Source organism: Oncorhynchus masou, chromosome 21, assembly GCF_036934945.1.
Source record: "Oncorhynchus masou masou isolate Uvic2021 chromosome 21, UVic_Omas_1.1, whole genome shotgun sequence".
Classification (NCBI taxonomy): domain Eukaryota; kingdom Metazoa; phylum Chordata; class Actinopteri; order Salmoniformes; family Salmonidae; genus Oncorhynchus; species Oncorhynchus masou.
Window position 1 is genome coordinate 18,808,471 of NC_088232.1, and position 14,602 is coordinate 18,823,072.

Here is a 14,602-nt window from a genome sequence, read left to right on the forward strand (position 1 = left end):
GGGGATTGATAACGAGGAAGTGAGGGTTGTGTGTAGAAAAAGGAGAGTGTGTCGTGAGACCTACAGTACCAGTCAAAAGTTTGGACACACCTACTCATTCAAATGTTTTTCTTTATCTTTACAATTTTCTACATTGCAGAATAAATAGTCAAAAACTATAAAATAACGCATATGGAATCATGTAGTAACAGAAAAAGTGCCAAACAAATCAAAATATATTTTACATTTGATATTCTTCAGAGTAAGCCTTTGCCTTGATGACAGCTTCACGAGGAAGTCACCTGGAATGCATTTCAGTTAACAGGTGTGCCTCGTTAAAGGTTCATTTGTGGAATTTCTTTCCTTCTTTATGCGTTTGAGCCAATCAGTTGTTTTGTGGCAAGGTCGGGCTGGTATACAGAAGTTAGCCCTATTTGGTAAAAGACCAAGTCCATATTACGGCAAGAACAGCTCAAATAAACAAAGAGAAACAACAGTTCATCATTACTTTAAGACATGACGGTCAATCAATACAGAACATTTCACGAAACTTTGAAAGTTTCTTCAAGTGCAGTCGCAAAAACCATCAATTGTTATGGTGAAACTGGCTCTCATGAGAACCGCCACAGGAAAGGAAGACCCAGAGTTACCTCTGCTGCAGAGGATACATTTATTAGAGTTACCAGCCTCAGAAAATGCGGCCCAAATAAATGCTTCACAGAGTTCAAGTAACAGACGTATCTCAACATGACTGTGTGAATCAGGCCTTCATGGTCAAATTGCTGCAAAGAATCCTTTACTAAAGGACACCAATAATAAGAAGAGACTTGCTTGTGCCAAGACGAGCAATGGACATTAGACCGGTGTAAAACTGTCCTTCAGTCTGATGATTCAAAATTTGAGATGTTTGGTTCCAACCGTTGTGTCTTTGTGAGACACAGAGTAGGTGACTTGATTTGACTTGTTTTATACCTTTTTGGTTACTACATGATTCCATATGTGTTATTTTATAGTTTTGATGTCTTCACTATTATTCTACAATGTAGAAAATAGTAAAAATAAAGAAAAACCCTTGAATGAGTAGGTGTCCAAACTTTTGACTGGTAGTGTATATGCAGAGGGTGGGGCTTATAATGCAACAGGATCCTAACATGAAGGGAGCTGTTGGCTCTTTAGTCCTCTCTAATGTGTTTGTGCGAGTGTGTACATACATGCGTGTCTCTCTCCCTCTGTGTGTATGTGTTTAGTCCTCTCTAATGAGGGAGTAGCGGCCCAGGGTCCCAGCGTTGGGCCGGCCAGCCTAGCGACCTGCCTGATCAGAGTCAGATGGCCCAGCCCCGGAGCAAACTGCCCCCCACCGCCCCCTGCCCAGAGCGCCGCCCGACACCCTTTGTTACCTCCAAGTGAGCTGAGACCAGCCCATGAACCATGTAACTAGGTGCTTTCCAGGTTAATGGGGGCTGTAACGACACAACCACGCAGCCCCACTGTCTCTGTGGAGCATGCACATACACACGAACAGGCCGACAACAGACACATTCCTCGTCCTACGGACACTGAGTTCTGGGGGAGTGGCGGGAGGGTTAGGGACAGGGGTAATCAACAATTTACTATCTGTGCAACTGCAACACTCACTCAGATGTCACCATAGATGGTAATTACTGGAAGTGAGTAATACTAGGGTCAGAGCTAGAGAGAGCTGAGAGAGAAAGAGCTGGGAAAGAGCTGAGAGAGAGAAATAGCGGAGAGAGAAAGAGAGAGCTGAGAGAGAAAGAGAGAGAGGGAGAGCTGAGAGAGCTGAGAGAGAAAGAGCTGAGGGAGAGCTGAGAGAGCTGAGAGAGAAAGAGCTGAGCGACAAAGAGCTGAGAGAGCTAGATGAGAGAAAGAGCTGAGAAAGAGCGGAGAGAGAGCGAGAGAGACAGAGACAGAAAGAAAGGGTGATGTAAGATAGATGAGGTTGTTACGAGAGGTAAGTAACTGGGGTCTGATCTGATTGTGTGTGTGTGTGTGTGTGCGCGTGTGTAACAGGGGTCAGAACTAGGGCTGGCCAGTAAAAACCCCAGGGCGTCCAACCAAAACAACACAGGACACAGGCAGCAGCATCTGCTAACAGCCAGCCTGGAGTTCCACAACACATTGCTCTCATCTCTTATCTTTCTTTATCGAAGGGAAAATAAATTGATCAAAAATAAATACATTATTTTGACTGAGTGATCACTACTTAATTTCTGTCCTGAAAAGCTCATTGCTCAAATCTTGTTGAACGGGAAAGGCTTGTCTACGGGAGACAGAAAGGCCTATTATTTGAGTCACTGTGTATGTTAAAAGATATATGGTCATATACCAGACAGTTAGTATTTTTGTCATCATAAGAGTTTTCATTATTCAATCCTAAAATGATAATTAATCAAATATCTGACATATAGGGAAAAAGGGCTCCACTTGGGACGCAAACTAGTCTCAACTTTGCTACTGCTCAAGATCCCCCCCCCCCTTCATTCTCCCTCTGCTTTCAAACTAGATGGGAGTGGGCCCTCATTTTGGGAAAATGAGTCAACATGAATTCTCAGGTACACTACATATTTTGTCAGGTTTCCCCCTTCAGAAGAGAAAGTCCATTAAAAATCCCTTTGATTTTTCATGTTTGGCGGCTCGGTGAAAAAAAAAACTTAATTTACTCCAGTCGCCTGAAGTCCAATTTGGGCCAGTGGACATTAAAGACAGGAGCAGGAGCTAACCAGCCAGGCCCTAATAAGACCCATGCCTGGCCTGGCTGAGAAAGAGAGCAAGAAAGAAAATAGAGAGAGCTGAGAGAAAATAGAGAGACCTGAGAGAGAAAGAGAGAGAATAGAGAGAGAGCGAGCTGAGAGAGAAAATAGAGAGCTGAGAGAGAGCGAGCTGAGAGAGAGCGAGCTGAGCGAGAGCGAGCTGAGCGAGAGCTGAGAGTGCGAGCGAGCTGACGAGATAGAGAGAGAAAGCGAGAGAGAAAGAGACCGACCCAGTGGAGGTGTGTGTGTCTGAAGGCCTCATCAGCTACCAGTCAGCCTGGCCAGCTCCAAGCCTCCCGCCTGCTAATACATTTCAGCTCCAGCTTCTCGGTCCCAATTAGCTAGCTAGTGTGTGTACATGCTGCTGTGTGTATAATCTAATGTGTAGATGTTCTGAATGAGTGTGTAAAACAGAGAGGGAAAGAGAGAAACCGAGAGAGAGCGAGTGTGTAAGCATGTGTGTGTGTAGCTTGTCCTTCAGCAGCCAGAAACCTCCTGAAGTTTAAAGAGGCAGATTCAATAAACCTTCCATATTTCTGGCCTTGGCTCTTGAGTTCCAGTTCCAAAATAGAAATACATTGTCTGTTTATCCCATCTATTAAAGAAAACTGCATTCAGAGACCTCTGGAATAAGGACATCAAGTGCAATGTCCTGAAGACTAAAAGGGAAATCCCTTTGAGATCAAGACAAACACATAGATGGATCCCCAAAGAGCTACTGGTTGATGGGGCAGGCAGAGACACACACACACACACACACACACACACACACACACACACACACACACACACACACACACACACACACACACACACACACACACACACACACACACACACACAGACACACACACACACACACACACACGGGCCAGGCAGAGGCACGGGGACACACAGGCACAAAACAGATCAATAACATCTCAATAAAGCTGTGGGTTTTTACTGGTGTTTTTACCACTCTTTAAAGAAGGGCATTACAAAGAAAATAGCCTGTGCACTTTTAACCCTGACCCCTGTGTGTGAGGACAGACAGGCTGTGGTCAGCCCTTACCTGTAATAAAACCCTCTATACCTTCTACACAGGGCTGTAAATCACACAACAGGCCCCGAGAGGATCAGATATCTACTAATACAACACTGCCCGGCCAGTCTCCGTGTGTCTGTGAGGTGTTTGTGTGTCTGAGTGTCTTGCTCCAGCAACCTTCTCCTTTTATCCCTCCTGCCTTTCCACTCCTCCTCGCTCTTCTCTTCTGGTCGTGGGCCTCCATTCCACCTTCACTTTTTAAAAAGGCAAACCTTCAAAAGTTTATTTACCAAGAAACTACTGCTGTAAATGACAGAGAAGCAGCAGAATTTATAGAGGGCGGGTGGAGGGGAGGGTTTTGGAGGGCGGCAGCAGAGGGGACGGGTGGAGGGGAAGGCGGTGGGGTGTGGAGGTGGAGGAGAGAAAAGGGCAGAGGGAAGGGTGGAGGGGTAGGGCAGGGGGGTTGAGGCCTTGCCAGCGGTCTTGCTGGGCCTGTGAAAGACTATAAAGCTTAAGTAGCAGCCCACGACCTGTTTATGGATGGATGGCTGAGTGGCTGTGGTGTGAGGGTCCTGATCACCCTCCTACCTCTCTACCCTCACAGCACTGCCACCATTACATGAGAGGGAGGGGGGGGCAGGAAAGAAGAGAAAGAGAGAGAGAGAGAGAGAGAGAGAGGGAGGGAGAAAGAGAGAGAGCGAGAGAATGAAAACATAAAAAACAGCAACCCAAAAACTCTGCACTCAGATTTATTTTCTCTGTCTGGTTATTTTTCAGCAGCAACCCAGAGGCCATGAAAAAAAGGATGGGATCAAATTAAATAACGAGGTAAAAAATTTAAGTGATTTGCAAAACTTAAAAACGTATTACTTAAACATTGTGGGGTGGAATGGGTAAATGATGCATTTCATTTTCCACAAAATGGTTTAGGGCTTTGGCATGGGATGCTGCACCACTGGTAGAAAACAGTGCCGGCCAGATCCAGCCCCACTGAGCTAAGCAGCAGGGGAAAAGCCCTGGTATGAGAAACACTCCAGAATATAGGCCCAACCCACTGGGCGCAGACATCAGTTCAACATCTAGTTTTTATTGACATTTGGTTGAGTTGTCAACTAATGTGAATTCAACAAAAAACGTCACCCTGTCATCAAATCAAATCAAATCGTATTGGTCACATACACATGGTTAGCAGATGTTAATGCGAGTGTAGCGAAACGCTTGTGCTTCTAGTTGACAGTGCAGTAATATCTATCAATTCCCCAACAACTACCAAATACACACAAATCTAAAGGGATGGAATAAGAATATGTACATATTCTTCAAATATATGAATGAGCGATGGCCGAGCAGCATAGGCAAGATTCAATAGATGGTATAGAGTACAGTACATACATATGAGATAAGTAATGCAAGATATGTAAACATTATTAAAGTGCCGTTATTCAAAGTGGCACTGTATAAAGTGATCCATTTATTAAAGTGGCCAGTGATTGGATCTCAGTGTAGGCAGCAGCCTTTCGGAGTTAGTGATGGCTGTTTAACAGTCTGATGGCCTTGAGATAGAAGCTGTTTTTCAGTCTCTTGGTCCCAGCTTTGATGCACCTGTACTGACCTCGCTTTTTGGATGGTACGCTTTCTGGATGGTAGCGGGGTGAACAGGCAGTGGCTCGGGTGGTTGCTGTCCTTGATGATCTTTTTGGCCTTCCTGTGACATCGGGTGCTGTAGGTGTCCTGGAGGGCAGGTAGTTTGCCCCCGGCTATGCGTTGTGTAGACCGCACCATCCTCTGGAGAGCCTTGCGGTTGCGGGCAGTGCAGTTGCCATACCAGGCGGTGATACAGCCCGACAGGAGGCTCTCGATTGTGCATCTGTAAAAGTTTGTTAGGGTTTTGGGTGACAAGCCAAATTTCTTCAGCCTCCTGAGGTTGAAGAGGTGCTGTTGCGCCTTTTTCACCACACTGTCTGTGTAGGTGGACCATTTCAGTTTGTCTGTGATGGGTACGCCCAGGAACTTAAAACGTTCAACCTTCTCCACTACTGTCCCTTCGATGTGGATAGGGGGGTGCTTCCTCTGCTGATTCCTGAAGTCCACAATCATCTCCTTTGTTTTGTTGACGTTGAGTGAGACGTTATTTTCCTGGCACCACACTCCCAGGGCCCTCACCATCTCCCTGTAGGCTTGTCGTTGTTGGTAATCAGGCCTACTACTGTTGTGTCGTCCGCAAACTTGATGATTGAGTTGGAGGCGTGCTTGGCCACGCAGTTGTGGGTGAACAGGGAGTACAGGAGGGTCTGAGCAGACACCCTTGTGGGGCCCCAGTGTTGAGGATCAGCTGAGCGGAGATGTTGTTCCCTACCTTCTCCACCTGGGCGTGGCCCGTCAGAAAGTCCAGTAGCCAGTTGCACTGTGCAGGGTTGAGACCCAGGGCCTCCAGCTTGATGATGAGCCTGGAGGGTTCTATGGTGTTAAATGCTGAGCTGTAGTCAATGAACAGCATTCCTACATGGTTTCCTCTTGTCCAGATGGGATAGGGCAGTGTGCAGTGTGATGGCGATTGTGTCATCTGTGGATCTATTGGGGTGGTAAGCAAATTGAAGTGGGTCTAGGGTATTAGGTAAGGTTGAGGTGATTTGATCCTTAACTTCATATGGCTGCAGGGGCAATATAGAGTAGCTTGGATGAAAGCTGCCCAGAGGTGCCCAGAGTAAGCGGCCTGCTCCTCAGTCCCAGTTGCTAATTAATATATGCATATTATTATTATTATTGGATATAAAACACTCTGAAGTTTCTAAAACTGTTTGAATGATGTCTGTGAGTATAACAGAACTCATATGGCAGGAAGAAACCTGAGAAGAAATCCAAACAGGAAGTGAGAAATCGGAGGTTGGTCGATTTTCAACCCAGCCCATATTGAATTTACAGTGGGATATGGATGAAGTTGCACTTCCTAGGGCTTCCACTAGATGTCCACCGTCTTTAGAAACTTGAATGAGGCTTCTACTGTGTTGTGGGGCTGAATGGGAGCTGAATGAGCCAGGTGTCTGGCAGAGAGCCAAGGGCTGGTCACTCGCAATTCACATGATAGCGACCTGCGTTCCATGGCTTCTCTACAGACAAAGTAATTCTCTGGTTGATAGATTTATGATAAAAAAGATTGATTCTATACTTAGTTTGAAATGTTTCTAAGACCTGTAATATAACTTTATGAAGTTTTTGTCCGACGTTATGCTGGACCTGCACGAGCGTTTGGATTTGTATACCTAAGCCCTAACAAAAGTAGCTGCTTGGACATAAATAGTGGACATTATCGAACAAATCAAGCATTTATTGTGGAACTAGGATTCCTGGGAGTGCATTCTGATGAAGATCATCAAAGGTAAGGGAATATTTATAAAGTTATTTCTGATTTCTGTTGACTCCAACATGGCAGATAATTTTCTTTTTTTCTGAGCGCCGTCTAAGGTTATTGCATGGTTAGCTTTTTTCGTAGTTTAAAAAAATCTGACACAGCAGTTGCATTAAGGAGAGGTATATCTATAATTCCATGTGTATAACTTGTATTTTCATCTACATTTATGATGAGTATTTCTGTTGAATTTATGTGGCTATGTAAAATCACTGGATGTTTTTGGAACTAGTGAATGTAACGCACCAATGTAAACTCAGACTTTTTGATATAAATATGAACTTTATCAAACAAAACATATATGTATTGTGTAACATGAAGCCCTATAAGTGTCATCTGGAGAAGATCATCAAAGGTTAGTGATTCATTTTATCTCTATTTGTGCTTTTTGTGACTCTCTTTGGCTGGAAAAAATGGCTGTGTTTTTCTGTGAGTTGGTGGTGACCTAACATAATCGTTCGTGGTGCTTTCGGACACTGTGGTGGGATTAACAACAAGATTACCTTTAAAACGGTATAAGATACATGTATGTTTGAGGAATTTTAATTATGATATTTATGCTGTTTTGAATTTGGCGCCCTGCACTTTCACTGGCTGTTGTCATATCGATCCCGTTAACGGGATTGCAGCCATTAACTAGTCTCTCAAAGCACTTCATGGTGACAGGAGTGAGTGCTACGGGGCGGTAGGGATTTATCTTTGCCTTCTTGGCTACAGGAAAAATGGTGGCCATCTTGAAGCATGTGGGGACAATAGACTGGGATAGTGAGCGAATAAATATATCTGTAAACACACCAGCCAGCTGGTCTGTGCATGCTCTGAGGACGAGGCTAGGGATGCCGTCTGGGCCAGCAGCCTTGCGAGGGTTAACACGTTTAAATGTTTTACTCACGTCGGCCACGAAGAAGGGGAGCGCAGTCTTTGTTAGTGAGCCGCGATGGTGGCACTGTATTATCCTCAAAGCGGGCAAAGAAGGTGTTTAGTTTGTCTGGAAGCGTGACGTCGGTGTCCGTGATGTGACTTTTCTTTCTGTAGTGATTTTCTGTAGACCCTGCCACATCCGTCTCGTGTCTGAGCCGTTGAATTGCGACTCCACCTTGTCCCTGTACTGGGATTTCGCTTGTTTGATTGCCTTGCTGAAGGAATAACTACACTGTTTGTAATTCAGCCATATATCCAGAACTCTTTCCATGGGTTAATGCGGAGGATCACACTTTCAGTTTTGCGCGAATGCTGCCATCCAGCCATTGGATTTAGGTTAAAAGTGTGTGCGTTTTATAGGGCGACGTACCTGGTCTTCACCACATCTAGAGGGTGCATCAACAGAATCTCCACCAGACCTGAAGAGAAACGAAAGTAGAACTCATTACAATATTGCTCTCCATTTACCCGAATGTGCACACTGTCAACCTGACAGTGATTTGTTTGGCAAACGGAGGGCTTCTTTGCTGGCGAACATTGTAAAAAGTAAGAGACACAATGATGAACCAAACTACGAACGGCAACCGATTTCTGTCACATTTTACACTTCATCATTACCCAGTCAGCCAGCCAACCTCCGTACCACCCAATAATCATTGGTAACCCCCCACAGACCAAACACGGTGGGTTAGAGCCACATGAATCATCACACCACTCATATTTTTTACCGCCAGACTGTCAAGGGTGTGGTAAGCCTTCTCGGCAGTGACGAGGAAGGCAGCGGTGACTGGTGAGTTGGTACCCCCCCCCCCCCCAAACAGGCGCTAAGGGACTATAATCCTATTGTGATTGTGATAGTACCAGGCTAGAGACGATTGGCTCAAGTCACCAAACATCCGTGGGTTGTTGGATCATCAATGTAGAGCCTGTTGATCAGTGAGGGCCTCGTGGTCCCAGTCCAACACGCATACTTATCTCAGCACCCAGAGCCAAATGGTAATATTCTGTCTGTGAACGAGACACACACAGTATAACGAAGTACATCTGTGTTTTAAAAAAAAACCCATTGCACTCCAACACTGGAGACATTCCACCTCAATCAGCCATTATAAAGTCAGATTCGTCGTTCTCACTGCATTTCTCGCTCTTAAGTCTGCTATTGTGTTGAATGGTTTCCCCTCGCAGATTCCCTCGGTGTGTACACAGCTGCTCTGCAACACGGCTTCATTCTAATTAAGCTCCATTAAATATATTGTCTATAAACAACAGAGTGTCTCCTTGGGGTTTTTCCAGGAAGCCAATTATCACGAGAGAGAAATACCACAGAGAGAGAGCATCTTAATATGGGCACGAGCTATGCGTTGGTAGAACTGTCTAGGTAGGTCAGAGCCTCCCGTCGTTGATATGAATTCAAACTGGAAAAAAAGGTCATTATCGGTTACTACCGTAAACATTTGACCTTAATAATCCTCTAGTCACATGAATGGATCTTACCCTCAGTCCCAGACATTTTGCCAAAGATTGCTGTTACTATGAGCCACTGGATCTCCTCTCCTCCAGGTAACCTGATGACGTGACGCTCAAACACTCCAAACCCCAACCTGTCTGTCTGCCTGCACACTAAGCCTTTTCAAACCCCAACCTGTCTGCCTGCACACTAAGCCTTTTCAACCCCCAACCTGTCTGCCTGCACACTAAGCCTTTTCAAACCCCAACCTGTCTGCCTGCACACTAAGCCTTTTCAAACCCCAACCTGTCTGTCTGTCTGCACACTAAGCCTTTTCAAACCCCAACCTGTCTGTCTGTCTGCACATTAAGCCTTTTCAAACCCCAACCTGTCTGCCTGCACACTAAGCCTTTTCAAACCCCAACCTGTCTGCCTGCACACTAAGCCTTTTCAAACCCCAACCTGTCTGCCTGCACACTAAGCCTTTTCAAACCCCAACCTGTCTGCCTGCACACTAAGCCTTTTCAAACCACAACCTGACTGTCTGCACACTAAGCCTTTTCAAACCCCAACCTGTCTGTCTGCACACTAAGCCTTTTCAAACCCCAACCTGACTGTCTGCACACTAAGCCTTTTCAAACCCCAACCTGTCTGTCTGTCTGCACACTAAGCCTTTTCAAACCCCAACCTGTCTGTCTGTCTGCACACTAAGCTTTTTCAAAGCCCAACCTGACTGTCTGCACACTAAGCCTTTTCAAACCCCAACCTGACTGTCTGCACACTAAGCCTTTTTAAACCCCAACCTGACTGTCTGCACACTAAGCCTTTTCAAACCCCAACCTGTATGTCTGCCTGCACTCTAAGCCTTTTCAAACCCCAACCTGTCTGTCTGCCTGCACACTAAGCCTTTTCAAACCCCAACCTGTCTGTCTGCCTGCACACTAAGCCTTTTCAAACCCCAACCTGTCTGTCTGCCTGCACACTAAGCCTTTTCAAACCCCAACCTGTCTGTCTGCACACTAAGCCTTTTCAAACTCCAACCTGTCTGTCTGCCTGCACACTAAGCCTTTTCAAACCTCAACCTGTCTGTCTGCCTGCACACTAAGCCTTTTCAAACCCCAACCTGTCTGTCTGCCTGCACACTAAGCCTTTTCAAACCCCAACCTGTCTGTCTGCACACTAAGCCTTTTCAAACTCCAACCTGTCTGTCTGCCTGCACACTAAGCCTTTTCAAACCTCAACCTGTCTGTCTGCCTGCACACTAAGCCTTTTCAAACCCCAACCTGTCTGTCTGCCTGCACACTAAGCCTTTTCAAACCCCAACCTGTCTGTCTGCACACTAAGCCTTTTCAAACTCCAACCTGTCTGTCTGCCTGCACACTAAGCCTTTTCAAACCTCAACCTGTCTGTCTGCCTGCACACTAAGCCTTTTCAAACAGAGGACTGCTGGGAAAGAACAAGACATTCTTCTATTGCTACACACATCATTAGGATCCACATTAGAGGAAACCAAACAGAGAAATTAACGAACAAAACAACAATGCAATAGATTCCTCCATGTCTCCACACACCTGGTCCGAACAAGTCCACGCCTAGACTGCATCCCAAATGCCACCCTATTCACTACCTAGCGCACTATTTTGATCGGAGCCAAAGAGAATAAGGTGCCATTTGGAACCCAAGTCAGGCCCACAACAACATTAGGAGAAGGTTTATCGTTAATTCATCATTGACTGCCCGTGTAGCTCAGGGGGACTTGAGCAGACTGGAGATCACATTCTCATGGACTAAGCTAAGGCATGTTTTCTCTCTCATAGTTTCAGTTCTGGAAAATAGAGAAAACAGAGCTGAGTGAGAGAGACAGAGACAGAGGGACACAGGGAGAAATAGTGTTCCTATATGCATGAGGCCAACAACGGTCTCAGAGTGAAGGCCTCCACTAAACATGTATGTTTCCAACGGAAGCAGATTAAAATAGATTTTGGCCTTTGATATGGTCTTACTTACGGTGCCATTTCTCTGGGACAGCAACAGCAGTGAGTTACTGGCCATATCATTTAGGACATCAGCCATTCATGGTCAATGGTTACGGCACATTGACTCCCAAGAGAAGACTCTAATTGCTACAGAGACGCACCGCAGAGTAGGCCTGACTACTATAAACTGTAGGCTGTCTGTCTGATGTGGGTTAGCTGTGTGTAGTTATCGGACTACTCAGCTCGATGTGATGCCTGAGACGCAAGGTTGTAACGGGGACAAAAAAAGACCGACAACGAGCCTGACAGAATGCTAACAACTCCAACCTCTACCAGACCAGATCTGACCCAGCTCCTATGTAGAACTCGTCTGGTTACCAGTCTGGTGAGAGTTCATTCCGCTCCTTGCCACTCCTGTCCAACTAAACACGACACAGAGCACAAGGGAGTGGCATGTTAGCTGAACAGACTGGTGCCCGGACTACAGTAGAACATTCCTTGAGCACCACCTCAACACTACATACCAGCACTGATCAGTCCGTGTTTCGTTTAAATTCCTCCTGCGGTTGTTCCTCTCCACGGCTGATGAGTGTGAGGGTGGTGTGAACGTGGAGGGAGGAACGGTAGAAGTGTGTGAAGGGTACCCTGGAGTATGTGAGGGGTCTCGGTGCTGATGCTGGCCCGATTAAACAGTAGCACGTGCTGACAGCTGAAAGGAAACCCCCATGACACACTGGTGCCGTGTGGAGCAGGAAGGCCTTCATTCGTCTTCTTCAGAGAGTTTGGTTGAATTGTGGGAAGAGCAACAACAGGGACAGACTGATGATAGCAGGCAGCTATGTGTCGAATGAGGAGCTGAAACAACAACTGGACGTTAAGGTTTTCCTGTGTGGTGCTAGCAATGCCAGGGCTGTAGGTTCAATTCCCCCAGCAATCACATACACATACTAAACTGTACGCACATACTGTAGATGAGACGAACTTGTCCCTTTGGATAAAAGCATGATATTGTCTTGGGTTGGCATGTCTCCTCATCTCTCTGTGAGAACAGCAGAGAGCTCCTACCGCTGGCGTAGAATAGTTGTACTGATGTAACACCATAGTGACCTGCCATCTGGTTGGGTTTTCTAGCTCTGTTCCACTACACTGGGTGAAATGTTGGTGGATCCCATTATTTACTGTTTATTTTGTCTCCGGTGTCAAAATGGCACTGACAGGTCCTGTCAACCCCCCGCAGCTTTATTTTTGTGAACTTTCAGGAGAGGAAAAATATGTATTTTCCCCCTAACCCCTAAAACCTCAAGCCAAACATTAAGTTTACAAATAGCATTTGAACAATTTCAGGACATAAACTGTTCTAAAAAGTTGACACGTACTGTACTACCTCGTTAGGACATTTGGGTGAATTGTTATGACATTGAGGTCCTGATCAGGTAGGAAAAAACATGTAGACACACACGCACACACCCCGAGAGAGAGAGCGGCAGCTCTGCTTGGAACACAGCCACGTTGCACAATCCCATACTGTATTGATACTCTACTTCACCAAAACCGTCTCTGTGTTAAATATCAGTGTTACTTGACCAAAAAAAAAAAAACTTAGTGGCTATGATTTCAAAAAACGACACGAATTTCACGGGGTAAATCGTGCTTTTTTGATCGAATGCCGATTTCTAACGCCAGCTGTTTCCATCGTGTGCCAGTGTTTAACACGCTTGGAATTTTGGCTACGGGCAGGACTCAGTAAGCAGAGGGATTGTAGGCCTGTACTAAAGAACGGTCCAATAGAATAGAATAGAATAGAATAGAATAGATCGGCCTACTTTAAATAACCATAGGGTAGACCATAGAAATACATTATTAGAACGCATTCTATTTGTCCAGGGTAGAATACCAGGCTAGAGGCACCTACTGTGTCCTATAGCTTTAACAAGCACCGACACGGGCAGCCCGTCGCTTCAACATTCCACCAAGTCTGATAACTTTTCTTACAGGAAAAAAAAGTTGATCATACATCACGCAGATGAGATACTGATCCGAGTTGGTTTTGGCTCAGGGAGCCGCGCAGTTCGCTCCCACGTAGAAGCGAGAAAGGAAAACAGCGCTGTGCCAGGGAGCGATTGCTCAATGTGACCGCACAGGTGTCATCAATCACAGAGATGGACAGGAGTCACAATTCCTAGTAGTCAGAGAGAAAAGGTCACAGGACGTTGGAATTCCCCCTGTGAAAGTGACTCGCACTGTGTGCATTAGGCTCTACAAACACTCGATTCATTCCTAGATGATTCGTCTCTATGAATGATTCAATATCATGTTTGATAAGGCCTTACCTACGGTGCCATTTCTCCGGGACAGCAATGAGTTACGGCAGTGAGTTACTGGCCATATCATTTAGGACATCAGCCATACATGGCCTATGGTTACGGCACATCGACTCCCAAGAGAAGACTCTAAATTGCTACAGAGACGTACTCCCAGGCCCTTTTAGTTCAGCTCTCTGATACGATACGCCCCGACGAAACCCTTCAGTTGAACCCGTAGCCGACGGCTGAATGTGACTCTGTTTCACAACGCATCAGAGTTACAATGCAAAACAAACACAGCGCCAACCCTCCTCCATTTGTAATCCAAGTGGAACAAAGCAGATAATCCATCAACACGCAGAGACGACATTCAGGTTCCATTACTGTCAGGACGGAAAGAACCGGATGCACTGGTCCCAGCCAGAACTGGACTACTGTTCCCGGGTTAGTCCCTGCAGTACCGTGGAACACTAAAGATTCAGGGACACACGAAGGAGCAAGTATACAAGTACTTTTGACCCGCCAATGAAGATAATGGAAGTATGTTTGTGCGACAAAAACTTTTATAAACTTAACACATGATTTAACATGACTGTCTCAATGAATAAACGCAACGGACGCTTCTATTCACAGCTACTTACAGTAGTACATACGTATATTTTGGTATGGGTGAATCATTTGTAACAAGCCGGCTCAACACCTACACAGCATAGCCTCCAAGCACATACTGTACATTAGGCATGTAGATGAATGTGTCGGTCCGAATGGGAGATGGAGA

At 45.7% G+C, this 14,602-nt stretch overlaps 1 protein-coding gene across 5 annotated transcripts in view; it reads right to left on the reverse strand.

Moving 5' to 3' along the window:
- slc25a21 (solute carrier family 25 member 21) overlaps positions 1–14,602 on the reverse strand; it is a 233,406-nt gene that overhangs the window by 70,478 nt on the left and 148,326 nt on the right. For 3 of the 5 annotated variants that reach the window (XM_064927715.1, XM_064927713.1, XM_064927714.1), the window contains exon 3: positions 8,469–8,517. In XM_064927715.1, coding sequence (XP_064783787.1) covers positions 8,469–8,517 — 49 coding nt within the window. Of the gene's footprint in view, positions 1–8,468; positions 8,518–13,535; positions 13,558–13,851; positions 14,034–14,602 lie in introns of those variants that run through there. The other 2 variants (XM_064927716.1, XM_064927717.1) reach the window with 2 other exon arrangements.